The 14,235-nt window shown below is 54.5% G+C and overlaps 1 protein-coding gene across 1 annotated transcript; it reads left to right on the top strand.

Moving 5' to 3' along the window:
- Positions 1 to 260: 260 nt before the first annotated feature.
- On the top strand, positions 261 to 6,115 carry TNFRSF13C (TNF receptor superfamily member 13C). Its single transcript, XM_005527741.3, has 3 exons — positions 261 to 762; positions 1,261 to 1,422; positions 3,002 to 6,115. The coding sequence occupies exons 1-3, from the start codon at positions 618 to 620 to the stop codon at positions 3,313 to 3,315; spliced, it is 621 nt and encodes a 206-aa protein (XP_005527798.1). The 5' UTR covers positions 261 to 617; the 3' UTR covers positions 3,316 to 6,115.
- Positions 6,116 to 14,235: the final 8,120 nt, after the last annotated feature.

Genomic DNA, 14,235 nt, shown 5'->3' with positions numbered 1-14,235 from the left:
CATAAAACAGTTGTCCTGCTTGCAGAGCAGTCACTGGCAGGACGTGTCCTTGGACCAGTGGGAGCTTTTAAAAGGGGAAACATCAGTACCCTTTCACTCTTTTCTCCTGTGGTCCTTTGCATTTTCAATCCAAGCCAGATCTGTGCCCCTGGGACTGAGTCTTGTAAAGATCTGTGCACAGGAAAGTCTCCTGTAGACACTGGAGGAGGCCGAGGGGGCTTTTCAGTGTAAGCAAAGGAAGGAGCAGACTGGGGGACATGCCTGGGCTGGGGGCAACATTCAGGTGGGCAGGGGAGGAGTGAGTATCCAGGAGGTCAGGCTGGGACACAGTACCGCTGCGTACGAGGTGCTGCGTGGCTGAGGCACACGAGGGGCTGCGGGGATTTCGGAAGCATATTTCGGAGGAGAGGGGTAGTTTGAGGGCACATTGCAAAGGCAGGCAGGGGTAGGGCTTGGTCTCTTGCTCTCCTCCTCCCTGGTGAAGATCCGCCCCAGGCCAAGCACAGCGATTGTGAGCCCCAAGGGAGACGACGCAGCTTGACAGACTGTATCTCCCTCTGCCACGGGGCCTGGGGCGCTGCGATTTCACACTCCGGCGGCCCCATCACTGCTATGCCATGCAAGAGCTGGGCTCTCACTCCCACTCTGCCATGTCCTCATCAGGAAAAGCTGCCATTGCCCCCTCCTGCCTCTCCTTCGAGTGCTTCGACACCCTGACCAAGTCGTGCATCAAGTGCTCCGACCTGTTCAAGGACAACACAAGTAAGGGGACAAGGGCAGCTGCAGTCTGAGCTCCCCAGGGCTGGGTGGTGGTGGGCCAAGGAGGCTGGGGGCACCCCGGGGGTGGGCAGGTGGAAGGCACCTTCTCCTGAGGATGGCTATTGGGGTGGCAATGGAGGACGGAGCACCACCTTCACCTAAAGCAGAGGGGAAGAGCGCAGACAGTTCCAGTGAGAGGAACACGGTGCAGGGAGAAGTCAGATGATCCACCCTAGGGTGTATCAACCTGCCCCAGGGGTGACTGTGGGAAGAGCAGGAGGCTCTCATCTCCTACCACCCAGGGACAGGAAGCAGGGAAAGGGTCACATCAAGCAGGGGGATATTTTGTTGCTGGTGGCACCTGGGTCACAGTTAAGTGCCACTCTTCTTCCCTGCCACCACAGCCCCCAGGCCAGCCAGCCAGGTGAAAAATGCTGCTGCCCTCCTTCCTCCTTCAACTCTCCCCCCCTGTCCTGACACTACTGGCATCTCACCCCACAGCAGAGCCTACCCTGGCACCCACCCTGACCAGCACCTTCCTGACCTTCGGAGTCCCGGTGGTGGTGGGGTTCATCCTGGTTCTGGCTGCCCTCTGTGGCTTCCTGGCCTGCAAGATGGGAAAGCGGAGGAGAACAAGGAAGACAGCAGATGAAGAGGACAAAGGTAGGAGACCTCTTCCTATTCCTCTCACAACACCCTGAAGACCCTGAGTAGATGGGATCACTTACTGCTGGCTCCCCTGAGGCACATCCTTGTCCAGGCTAGCTCCTCCACCTCAACATCAGCTCTGCAGGCATCCTATGGCATTTTGGGACATCTGACTCACTGCCTGAGTGACAGTGTCCTGTATTCCCTGGGAACCTATGCCTGTACCTGACTGCCAGCACAACCCTGCTGAGCCATCCCTCCCTTTGCTGGGTCTCCCTGTGCCTTTGTTTGCTTAAAGCATGTCCTGGCACCATCCCCCCTCCACATGGGACACAGATGGAGCACTGGTGAGTAGCTTTGTGAGCTCACTGGTGAGAGCCCTCTCCCCCGGTAACCAGAGGACCATGGAGGGAGTGGGAGTAGTGGGGGCAGTGGTGGACACCTGGGGATGGCTCCAGAGGCAGCCTCTCCCTGTGGTGCTGCAATGGGGGTCCTAAGTGGACTACCCAGCTTGTTTCTCATGCTTGGGATGCCCGGCATCCTCTAACACATATCCCAAAGACCCTAGTGAGATATCAGGGCCAGCCCCATTGACACTGCAGCACTGCACAGGGTTGTCTGGTGCAAAATTAGGGCTGGAGTTCAAGGGATGGAGCTGAGCCTTTCCTAGCAGGGGACTTCCAGAAGAGTAAGGCCACAGTGCTCCATGATGGCCCATTTTGTTGGGGCGGCTCTTTCATCCCTTGGGGGCCCCTGCACTGGCACTGATTCAGCCTTGCACAATCTTCTCAGAAGTGGGCTTGCCTGGCTTCACTCCTCCCCATTCCTAGGTAGGGGATATGGCTCCCCAGGACCCCCAAGGGATGCTGCATCCATAGGGATGCTGGCTCTCACCACTGCCCCACAACCCGGATGGGTGTCCACAGTGGGGCAGCTGGTCCCTGTGCCCTGGCTTGCCTGCACACTTCTGGCAGTGCTGGATGGTGACTCAGACCGGGGGGACATTACCCGGGGCCTTTCTGCTCTGCGACAGCCTGTGACGCACATGCCTAGGAAAAATACCAAAAACGAAAGAGAAGGGAGAAATCCAGCGCTGAGAGAGATCTGGCCATTAAGGAGTGTTGGAGGCACTACTCAGCCTCCTGTTGCATGCCCTGGTCCACATCCCCCTTGTCCCCCAAGGCTACACCACAGCAAGCCCAGTGCTGTGGCACTGGATGTGTGGAAAGTGGCAGGAGGCTTGGGGCTGGAGGCACACGGCTGCATTCAAAGTGTGTAAACAAGTCTATTTTTAAGTGGGAGGCAGTCGGGGAGGGCAAGCTGCCACGGGCCGGGCTCTTCTGCTGCTGGCAGGGTTCAGCAAGAGGACTTGAAGTGGAAGTGCAAGTTTCGGCCTTTCCCTCTTGTCTTTTAGGGGGGGAAAAGCCCATTGGGTTGTAAGCAGGAGCAATTATGCAGCAGGAGAGGTGTGGGGACCTTGGAGACTCCTCCTGTTCAAGATCCATCTTCTCCTCTAGGGACAGGACCATCTCCCTGGGGCCTGCCTGACCCCATTCCATGAGCCCAGTAACCCCCTTTTCTTGTCCCTTCCCAGAAAACACAGACATCGCCAGCCCCCTGCCCAGCCAGGACCCTGCCATGCCAGAGGGAGATGGTGCCCTGAGCCCAACTCCGTGCCTGTATCTTGATGAGAGCCTGAAGATGCCAGGACCACCCAGGAAAGCCAAGGCAAAACAGAGGCCATGCTGCCAGGGCAGTGCTGACGGTGACATTGTTCTGCTCTCCGCCGTGTACCCCCGGCCTGAGGAATGCAACCACAGCTTCCCACTGCCCGCCACTGAGCTGGGGGCCACAGCGCTGGTCACCACCAAAACCACCCAGAACTGTGCCAGAGAGGAGAGAGTCTGAGGGCAAGGGGAATGGGGCTGGAGTGCTCTGGCAAACCCCTGTGGACACTGACAGCCTGTTCCTGGGACAAGCAAAGCCTCCCGTGGGTATGAGCTCTGTGAGAACCAGGCTTTGCCTTTAGCAAAATCAGCCTTTTAAGATGACTGTCCTTTTTGTGCTGAGTCCCAAGTTACACCTGTAAATGCTGGAGGAAGCCAAAGTGGATCATGCTGAGTTACAATGGACTGTTGACAGCTGCCATGGCTGAACCATTGGGAGGAGGCAGAGGAGACACAACTGGTGAGAGTGGAGCGTGGCAGGGACTGCTGTGCCATTTGCAAGGCAGCTGTTGTGCCTGGACAGGTCTCGTGCTGGATGGGCAATTGCTCTGGAACACCAGAAACTGTAGGGGGAAAGGAAGCAGGGAGTTACTTTAGGACCAAATCCCACACAGCACCAGCTTGATTTTTGCTACTGACCTCAATAAAAGGAGACTTGAGGCCATATGAAGCAAGGCACATCCAACATCTACCCCATTTACAGTCCTGCCTCCCTGTCTTCTGCACTCTGTGACACCCAGGTCTTTCCACCCTCTGGGCTCTCTTCACACAATGGCAAGCATCCACTGCCACTCATGGGAACCCACTCCACAGCCAGGTGCCCTGGGGATGGGAAAAACATTTATCTTCCCAAGCAGTGAAGAGGGGAAAAAAAATCTGTCCTTGCTCTGACCTACAGTCCGTGAAGTTAGAGAGGACCAGGGGCAGGCAGTGGAGACAGCTAGTCCAGTGGAGCTCCCTGAACTTGTCATTAGAGCCCCAGACAACCGTCACTTCAGCTCACTGTCGCTGCAGAAATAGCGTGTGTCACTTGGGATGGATGCTTCCACACTGCACAAAAGCAGTCAGGGAGTGATGTGAGCGTAGGCAGGATGACTTAATTTATAAGAGTGTCCTGAAGGCATTGCCTGTGTGCCAGAGCTGGTCGGCATTGCTGATCCCAGGCATTTCCTCGTAGATGGGTTTCTTCACCCACCTGTAAGTGGCTTTACTGCACAGGAAGGGCTCTGTTTGGGAAATGAACTCATTAGTGTGGGATTGCTGATTCTGAGTAATTACAGCAGTTGATGTCCCCTGGCTGAACAGAGACTCTGGGTTGGCGAGAAGCCCCTGGAGAAGGTGATTAGTCACTTAGAAGTGCTTTGAGGGGTTATTTACATGAAGTACCATCTCTGGGTCTGCTCTTCCCTAGATGAGGTGGATTCCTCGTCTGGGAGGCTTTGGACACTGAACAGAACTGGCCAAGCAAGGTGTGGGGGCACTGACACCGGGCACTAATGGGCCACCAAGTGCCATACTCCCAGCAGGGTCAGCTGGAGGCACTCTGTGGAGGGGATGTCCCTCTGATGATGGGAAGGTGACTCCCTGCCCAAGCCTGAGTTCTCTCTGGAGCTGCAAGACAGATGCTACTGTTAAAGGGTGACCACTTCTCTTCTCCCGTCTGTAGCACTGCAGCCAGATTCATGGTATTAGTCCCATAAAGGCAACCACTGGCGCTGCTACAGGTGCCAAGGCCAAAATTCCTCACCACAGTTCCTCTCCCAGACCTTAACACACTGACTGAGGTGAACCCTCATCTGACTGAGGCTCTGCATGACCCAGGGATGGGGATGGATCCCCATCTCAGCCTTGGGGCTGAGGGTGGTGGAAGAGGTGATCCATGTGCCCGGTGACTGTCTCCTGGGACATCAGACACGGGTGGCAGAAACTGTGGAGACTCAAGGGCCGGTGTCCCAGTTACCCACAACAGCCATCCTGCCCTTTGCAGAGGGGGTATTGCCACAGCATGGATCAGACATCTCATCCTCTTGCTCTGCACCCAACCCTGTGAAGTAACTTCAAACACCCTTTGTGTGTCTGGAGTGGGGAAAAGAGCCGCAGCCAGGTCGGGGGATGTTTTGTCACTAGAAGCACTACAAACTGTTTCAGGGGAGATGGGGGCGATACGGAAATGGAGCAGTGCTGTCAGGAGCCACCTCCACTTCCCTCCCAGTGACAGTGGCAGCCCAGCCCTGTGGATGCACTGTCCACCCCAGATGATCTGGGAATTTGAAAAAGAAACACCCATATAAATCCTATTGAAAAAGCCCTTCTTTCTGCTCTCATTTCTGCTGGAGCTTAAGCCAGGTATCTCCCTATATGGGATGCCACTGGCATTTGCAGCATGCAGTGTGGCAGTTGGATCCACACGGGATTCCTCAACCAGCAAGTGCCTCTTGGATCTCCTCTCTGTTATGGCACAGGGATGTCTTCCCTGCATCGTGTCTGCCCAACTGCCAGCTGTGCTGGGGCGGTGCTGCCCTTCTTCCCAAACTGCCCGGGAGGGATTTGTAACCTGCTCTGTGCTCATCTCCATCCTTATGTACAGTGCAAAGGGCTGTCCATCCTGTCTGCATGGAGAGCCAAGGGAATAGAGATGAAAAAGATGACAGTAAAAATTAAAGAATAAAGTGAACACACTGTCATGCTCAGAGGTCTGAATGGGGTCCCCGTTTTCCTGGCTTTAGGGGTCCAGCAGGGCTTTGAGCCAGAGAGGCTCCCCTGACAGTGGCTTTATCAACACATTCCCTATACATGGCTGCCTGCATGGCCAGGAACCAGCCAAGCCTGGCTGCCTGCTTCTCCCCACAGCCATGCCAGGAGCTGGCCATTAGGACAAAACTAGGGAAAGTCTTTTTTTTGGGGGAGGTGGGGTGGAAATGTTGCCTGTCTTTGACTTTCCACAGCAGTTTCTCACTTCCCTCTGTGAGGCAGGAGCTGTGCTTCCTCCTCAGCCTGGCACCCACCCCACTGCCTGCACAACTGCCTAGAAAGGCTGGTGAAGCTGGGCTTCACCTGGCTGCAGAGGCATGAGGTTTCAGAGAGAGCCAGGGGAAAGTCTGAGGAAACCCCTGCACAAGAGAAAGCAGTTGAGGCTAAAGCCCTCTTCACTACAAAATCACTTTGGTATCTCCCATGACGTTTCAATTCCACTGACCCTGTTTTGGAAGAGGTAATGAGCATATTTGAGCTCCTGCAAGTCTCACCAAAAAGGCTGGTGGTAAAGGAGAGAAGCCTTGTTATCCCTTTGGAAATGGGTTTGTTTTCATCCATGGTCCTAGAGGCAGGAGCCAGCTGGCCAACAGTGCATGGTGGTGTGAGGAAAGGGAACACCTGGCCAAGGGTCTTCTGCAGCCACCAGTCATGTCTGCCAATGCCTTCTCAATCCCATAGGCTCCCCAGTCTCCAAAGTGAGGCTTTCCTCCCTCTCTTTTTCTTCTCCACTCCCATTACTGGTTCACCCACCAGTTTAGTCTCCTGATAGTTCACCCAAAGGCCCAAATACTCCAGCCTGAAGCACTCCCACAGGCCTCCACAGACCCAGCTTGCCCCTCCATGGGCAGAGCCTTGACAGCAGGCAGGGCAGGGAGGGCAACTTGGCACCATTTCATCCCATGCATGAAGTAATGCCCCGATGGCAAACGTCCAGCAGGGTCTGTCTGTCCCTGATCCCCCCACTTTGCTGCAAGGACGGGGCTGTGTGGCCACCCCATCATCTGCTTGCAGAACACGGATCTCATCCCGTCCCACAGGAACCTTTCCCATCGCTCACTTCCCAGTGCCAGCCATGGCACGGCGACACGTGGGTGCCCCTGCCATCCTCGGGGAACACCCGTGGGAGGCTGCGGGAACACCCGTGGGAGGCTGCGGGAGAAGCGAGGTCAGCGGTCCCGGGGCGCCTGCCACGAGGTGGCACTGACACCACACACCGGGAGCGGCACGGCAGGACCGGGGCCCCAGGGCAGCCTGCGGGACCTGGCACGGCCAGCCATGCCTGTGGCCAGCCCCACCTGGGCCAGACGGGAGGGCGACAGCTGGGTCCGCCCACACAGCCCATCCCCATGGCCTCTGGGCTGCTCCGGAGATACGGTCCAGCTGGTGGCTGGACACCCGTGGGGCAACCAGAGGCACAGAGAGCTGCTGCTCCATCCCCCACCAGCACCGAGCACCTCGACCATCGTCCTGCTCTCCCAAGGAGCCCCTTCCCAGTGGTGTCAGGCCTCTCTGAGCATTCTCCAGGACATGGACCTGCCAGCCAGCACCTCCCTTCTCCACCCTGTCGGCCTCTGCCAAAAAGGAAAATACTGTGCTACCCACCAAGCTCCCCAGGTGGAAAAGGCCAGGGCTGGAGAGAAGGGGCTGGCCAGTTCCCTGTGCGATGCTGTCAGGGGACCACAGCCTTCCTGATGCTGCTCATCAGCATCCCTCCCTAATTGCTACCCAGTGCCTAATGACAGTAATTAGGAAGAACGAAGCTGCCTGGGGACTGGAAGCGCTGACGGAGTTGGGGGAGACAGATGGTGTTCGCACTTAAAGAAAGATTAAAAAAAAAAATAAAAAAATTCCACTCAGCTTTGATCAGCCTCCTTTTCCTTTGCTTAGTGTCAGGATCACTTCAGTCCACAGGCACAGCAGGGAAGGCTGAGATGTTGCACTGGTCATTTTCAAACACAGTATCTGCACAAGCACACACACACACACACACACACACACACCCCATGCAGAATTGCTGGTATTTTAGAGTGGTGAGGGAGCTGTGGGAGGGGGCACAGTGCCTGCCTGGGTACCTGGCACGGAGGGGGTTTCCTCACTGCCTTTGTGGGCTGATGCTCTCCCCTGGGGCCTCCACCACAGCTCCCAGCTTTGCTGGCTTTGATCAGTGAGCAGCTTCCCAGGGGTATAAGGTGAGGGAACAGCCCAAAACCACCTGAGCAGCTGTGGTGAGCAGACAGAGGCACTCCTGGCAGAAAGAGCTGGCCAAGGGACAGCCCCACATTCTCCCCATCACTGTGAAGACACCACACTGGGTTTTCCACCCAAAACTGGACCTCAGCAACCAGAGCAGTTGGACAGGGACTGCGATGCACTCAGCTTTACCTTCCTGGAGAAACCCCACCTGCAGAAAACCCTCTCCAAACCCTTTCACACAGCCCCTTTCCACTCGAGCCTTGGGGTGATGCCACCTGCTTCCAAAGCTACCTGCCAGACTGCGGGTGCACCTGGGCAGAGTATTGATACTGGAGTGTGAGGGAAACCCCCTTCTTTCCCCTCAGCAGCTGTCCCAAATGCACTCAGGATGCCCAGACTTTGTCCCCCAGAGCACCCTGGAGATCCAGGGACAGGGTTATGCTAGGTAGGGGGGATGCTCAGCCTCATGGCAGAGGATGCTCAGCCCTGCAGTATGGCATCAGCCTGGCCCCGTTCAGGGGATGCTCCAAGAAAAGGCCCAAGGCAGGCATAGGGCAAACCTGCACATCCCCTGGGCTCTGAGTGGGACAACTTCCCCCTCTCCCACAGCAAGTGGGGTCATTTTAAACCCATGCTTCATGCTGGTCACAGCTAGCGAGGAGAATAGAACCTTGCCAAGTGACACAAACCTCATGTGACACCTGAAGTGATTGGTGGTGACAGGCAGATTGTGCAGGGAGAGCCTCCGCACTCATTTTGAGGTGCCACTGTGACAGGGACTGGCCCCCCTCACTCCCAGGGACACCTCCAAGGAATGCAGGGCTCTCCTCCTGCTGCACAGCTGGAATTCCCAAAGGGCTGTGGAAGTGGACATGGGGTGTGAAAGATCCCCAAAAGTAAGGATCCAGTTTTGGCCCCCCCACAAAGGGTCATCTGGGCAGCAAGGTGGCTGGTGCCAGAGCTAGAGCGCATGGCGCAGCCTGCCCTGCTCCAAGCTGCATTGCATCCTCCCCTCCCTCTCCTGCCTTATGTTATTTCTTTTTTTTCCCTCTTTTTCTGAGCATGGGGCTGCGATGAGAGCCCAGGGTGGAGCCACAGGGGTGCAGAGGGAGGAGGCTGCCAGCAGTGGGGTGCTATGGGGATGGAGCCCCATGTCCTTCATCTGCTGCCTCCTGTGTCAGCTGGCCACAGCTCCCTGGCTGCTGACAGGAGCTATTCCGAGCCTGGATCAGTGGGCAAGTGTGGGGGTTTGGGTGACAGCCATGGGAGGCATGTTGGGAGGAGGGCTGCAGGCAGGGAAGAGCAGGTGGGATTTCTCAGGAGATTCCCCCATCTTCCCCCTCCCCACACACACACTCTGCTGTCCTGTAAGGTTTCAATGATGCAGATGTCTTTCTCATTTCCTTCCCTACGGGGGTTGCAGTCTGACTGGGTCCCGCTACCCAGATGTCGCTTCCTGATTTGAGAAGTGCCGGCATTTTGTGGAGTGGCAAAACTCCAGGATGAAAGCACCTGCAGCCAAAAACTGTGGCCAAGGCTGAGCTCAGGATGGCAGTTTAAATAGGGGTTTACAGTGGGGGTGACACACAAAAGATCATCTTCCTCCTCCGCCAAAAATAATTGCCATTCTTATTCTGTGACAATAATAATATTTGGTAAGGCTGTTAATTCTTTGTGAACTGAGGATAATTTTAAATCTGGTGATTTAAATGCAGCACTGCAAAAGTTTTAGGATAATTAAAAAAAAAAAATAATGCTGTTTTCCTTAACTAAAAGGCTTACCTTCTCCATTAACATTTCCAGTGATGTCCAACTATGGGATGTTTCCCATTAGAAAATTTGCAGATGATACCAATTTGGAGGGGAGTGTCGATCTGCTGGAGGGTAGGAGGACTCTGCAGAGGGACCTGGACAGACTGAATAGAGAGGCTGACTCCAAGAATATGAGGTTTAGCAAGACCAAGTGCTGGGTCCTGAACTTTGGCCACAACAGCCCCTGCAGTGCTACAGGTTGGGGACAGAGTGGCTAGACAGTGGCCAGGCAGAAAGGGACTTGGGGGTACTGATTGATATCTGGTTGAATTTGAGCCAGCAGTGTGTCCAGGTGGCCAAGAAGGCAAATAGAATCTTGGCCTGTATCAGGAATAGTGGGGCCAGCAGGACTAGGGAAGTGATTCTTCCAACCAGCTTGGCATTGATTAGGCCATAGCTTGAGTCCTGTGTCCAGTTCTGGGCCCCTTAATTTAAAAAGGATCCTGAGATTCTGGAGCATGTCCAGAGAAGCTGGAGAAGGGGCTGGAGCAGAAGTCCTGTAAGAGCAGCTGAGGGAGCTGGGGTTGTTTAGCCTGGAGAGGAGGATGCTCAGGCATGACCTGATCACTCCCTACAAATACCTGAAAGGAGGCTGTGGTCAGGTGAGAGTCAGTCTCTTCTCCTAGGGAACCAGCAACAGAACAAGAGGACACAAGGTTCACCAGAGAAGGTTTAGGTTGGACATTAGGAGAAATTTCTTCAGAAAAAAAAAAGGTGATTGGGCATTGGGATGGGATGCCTAGGGAGATGGTGCAGTCGCCGCCCCTGGAGGTGTTCAAGGAAACACTGGATGTGGCACTCAGTGTCATGCTCTGGTTGACATGGTGGTGTTTGGTCATAGGTTCAACTCTGATCTCAGAGGTCTTTTCCAACCTAAGTGATTCTGTGGTTAAGTGACAAGGACCTCAACCCTCACAGAAGGGATCCAGTCTCCTTCCCTGGAGAAGAATGAGCACACAAGGGATGGCTGCAGCTGGTGACCCTTGCTGGCCCCTCATGGCCACCACTGGGGTGGTCCTAGCTTATTTGCAGTGTGAGCTGATAAAAACACTTTCTTCTCCAAATGAGAGGGAGCATCATTTTGGCACTGGGCAAGCCTGTCATGGACAGTCAGAAAGAACTGGAGCAGTGGATTGGGATGAGGGGGAAGGAGAGACCTGTTAGCTCCCTCCCAAACCCCTTTCAGAGCCACAGCCCCAGCCTCTCCTACTCCCTTAATACACTCCTAACAAATTCCCTTTTGTCTTTCTTCCTGTCCCTCACCACTAATATAAAAATTAAATCTATAAATGCTTCTGGGGTGACACATTTCCCAGTGTATTCCCAGGAGTGGTCTCTCTGGGTTTCTGGTTTGCTCTTCAGCTCCTCAATTATTTATCTCTGCAAGGGAACAGGAAAACAAACTCAGCGAAGCAAACTTCATGCCCTGTAGTGACACCGTGAGTTATTAAAAAATATAATAAAAATTCCCCAGTGAGTCATTTAAGAGGCACTTAAGCAGCTCCAACCACAGAGATGACAGTCATGACTAACTGTTTACAGCCGGCATTGGCCAGGGAGGGCCAGGGGCAGGACAGAATCCGGATCCCCTCATGGCATTTCCCAACAGGGATGTTTATGGGGAGCCCTACTGGCGGACAGTAAACACTAAATGTCCTCATTTACAGTTTAAGGTAGTTGCAAGCTCCCTGTAAGCCTCATGTCTCCTGGGGTGGCGGAATGAGGTGATGCAGGGGATGTGGGGGATGTGGGAAGTTATAGAAACTGTGGTGGGATGCAGGGGATGAAAGAATGCAGGAGCATTTGAGGGATGCAGAGCAATGTGGGGGATGTGAAGATGTAGAAGGTGAGGAATGTGGTCGGAGGTGAGGGATGCAGAGAAAACAGAGGAATACAATAGATGCAGGGATGAAGAAGATAGAGGGGATTGGGAGGATGCAGGGGGTGTAGAGGGATGTCCATCCACATGGGCAGATTGTGCTAGAGTGTTGCTGGGAACCCTCTGCCCCAGCACTCCCTTGCCCACCTGAGCCCCATTCCGGCTCTGATGCCAAATGGCCACAGCAGTGAAAGAGCCCCCCTAAACACCTCCTCCCTGTGACATTGAGTGTCCACTGCAGGCAATTGAGCACCAACCCCATGCTCAGGAGAAATCTCCTTGACCTCTCCACCTGCTGCCTCTCACACCATGGCCAGTCCCCTCTGCTCCCTCAGCCTCATGGACCTGCTGGGGCACATCCACTTTTCCTGCTCCTGGCCCAGAGAGCAGCAGTGGCCATGCATCCAGAGATGGCTAAATGCTGTGCAGGGAGTGTGGACAGCCCAGCATGGGCTCCAGGAGAGAGAAACTGGGGGGGAACCGCTGGCCTTGGAGGTGTTAAGAGGAGCTTATCCTTAGCTCATCCCTTGCTTTCAGCCCAAATCCAGAGCCCTCCACAGCTAAATGCCTAAATTGTGACGTGCTTTGAACTCAGGTTTATGCGCGCTGTCACAGGGGCAGCGTTGAAGCCTGTCTTGCTTCAAGGGATCCTGTGATCCAGCTTCCACTCACAAAACCCAAGGAATAGGGTGGGTCCATGAGGACCCCTGCTGTCCCCCCTCTGCCCGGGAGCCAGCATGAAGCAAACGCTCACTTGGGCAGCGCTTAACCCCTGGCTCCGCTGCCCCCGCAGCCGGCACGGCCGACTCGCTGCTCTCCTTGCATGCCGCTGGCACACCGGGCTCGGCTTCAGCTTGAACGCCGGGAAAAGCAAAGGGCATAATTCTAGGAGAAGCGTGTGAAATGTGTTCTGGCAGATCAGCCGAAGAGCTCTCCAGCGCAAGGAAAGCATTAACATTTGCAAAAGGTCCTTGCAACAAAGCAAGAAATTCCCAGCAGGCAAATCCAGATGTGGGGATGTACAAGCCCTGGGATGCAGACAGGGATGGGATAGGTCCACTGGTTTGGGAATGATTCAGGAGTGTCCTGGGAAATAAATGTTCCCGAGCAGGAATGTTACACTGCAGGAATGAAATGGTGGAGGCAATCAGAGTGGGAGGGACCACTTGCTCCTGGCTGGGATTGATAGCACACAGAGGTGCAGGGGGATGGATTTAGGCTTGGTTGGGACAGGATCTCCCCTGGGTCTGAGCTCCTTTTCTCTGTCAGCCCCTCTCCCCCACATGATGGATTTGCAGAGAAAGGATGGGAAAAAAACCCCTGAAGCCTGCAGCCTGTGATTCATCCGTACTATATTTGCACATATTATTAGAAAGATGAAAATATAGCCAGAGCTGGAATTACAGATTTAGTAAGCAGGACTGCCTATTTCAGCATATACTGCTTCTCCCAATGACTCTGACTCTACAGGGGACCAATTTACATCCTCACTAGCATTAAGGCATTGCCCTACACAGTCTACTTATATATCTGGGTGGATATATTCAGCAAGCAAGTCCTTCAGGGACAGCAGTGTTTGGGTTCTGGTGCTGCCCACTCAGCATGCTGCGCAACTGGCTGGTGCCCATAAACCTCTGCCTCAACATTCAGTCTCCTGCTAATGCTCACCCAGATTTTGGGTCTAGATCAGTCCATGAAAGCCATAGGCAGGAGAAACTTGGTTGCTTGCTGCTTTGCAAGCCCTCTCCATCCCTGACAGGGAGTTTGGGATCACTGAAGAGGGAGAGACCCAGAGCTTGCCAGCTCCTTGCTGTAACTCACCCCAAGCCTCCATCTATTTATGAACAAATTATTAGCAAACCCCACAAGTTTGAACCCATAGGTGGCAGTAACCATGCCTGGCCCATACCAGCCCTTGTCCCCATGCCTGGCCAGTGGGCTTTGTGCCCACCAGGTAGGGAAGGTGACTGATACCTCCCTGTGACATCTCTCTGTGCTATCTCATGTGAGGAGACATGGTGCCCTCTGTGAGCCTGGGCACAGCACTCTCCTGCATGGGTTCTTCTTCCTTGCTGAACTGCTAAACGCAGTCAAGTGGATGGGGTATCTGCTGTAGTCCACTTGCTTGGTTTAAGACATTTTGGTTTGCTAATAAACCAGGTTCGTTCAATATTTTTCTGCCTGCAAAAGATGTATTTCAAGGTTCAATAGAGCAGTAGGCAGCTGTGTGACCTGAAGAAGACCAAAAAAAATACCAGGTACCAGGTGTGGTTGCTGGTCTCCAGCATCTTGCTAGCAAAGAGACTGTACCGAGCCCACTCCGAGTGCAAAAGCTCCCAGGTGTGCCAGTGCGGAGGGGCCAGGAAAGCAGCACTGGATCCCTGCTGCCAACCCAGAAAATTGTGTGTGTTTTCCCATGAGGTGGCAATGCAGTGTCTGGAGCAGCTCATGCCAGGGAGGTGA

This window comes from Pseudopodoces humilis, chromosome 5 (assembly GCF_049639895.1).
Source record: "Pseudopodoces humilis isolate 2021_Gansu_Grassland_sample_001 chromosome 5, ASM4963989v1, whole genome shotgun sequence".
Classification (NCBI taxonomy): Eukaryota; Metazoa; Chordata; class Aves; order Passeriformes; family Paridae; genus Pseudopodoces; species Pseudopodoces humilis.
The sequence above is the reverse complement of the archived record's forward strand: the minus strand, read 5'-3'. Positions and strand labels throughout refer to the sequence as shown.

Bases quoted from the DNA above. Each gene is read 5' to 3' on its own strand.
- TNFRSF13C (XM_005527741.3), top strand. From the start codon at position 618: ATGCAAGAGCTGGGCTCTCACTCCCACTCTGCCATGTCCTCATCAGGA. The intron at 763-1,260 runs GTAAGGGGACAA...CTCACCCCACAG, and splicing joins CCTGTTCAAGGACAACACAA to CAGAGCCTACCCTGGCACCC. The intron at 1,423-3,001 runs GTAGGAGACCTC...GTCCCTTCCCAG, and splicing joins AGCAGATGAAGAGGACAAAG to AAAACACAGACATCGCCAGC.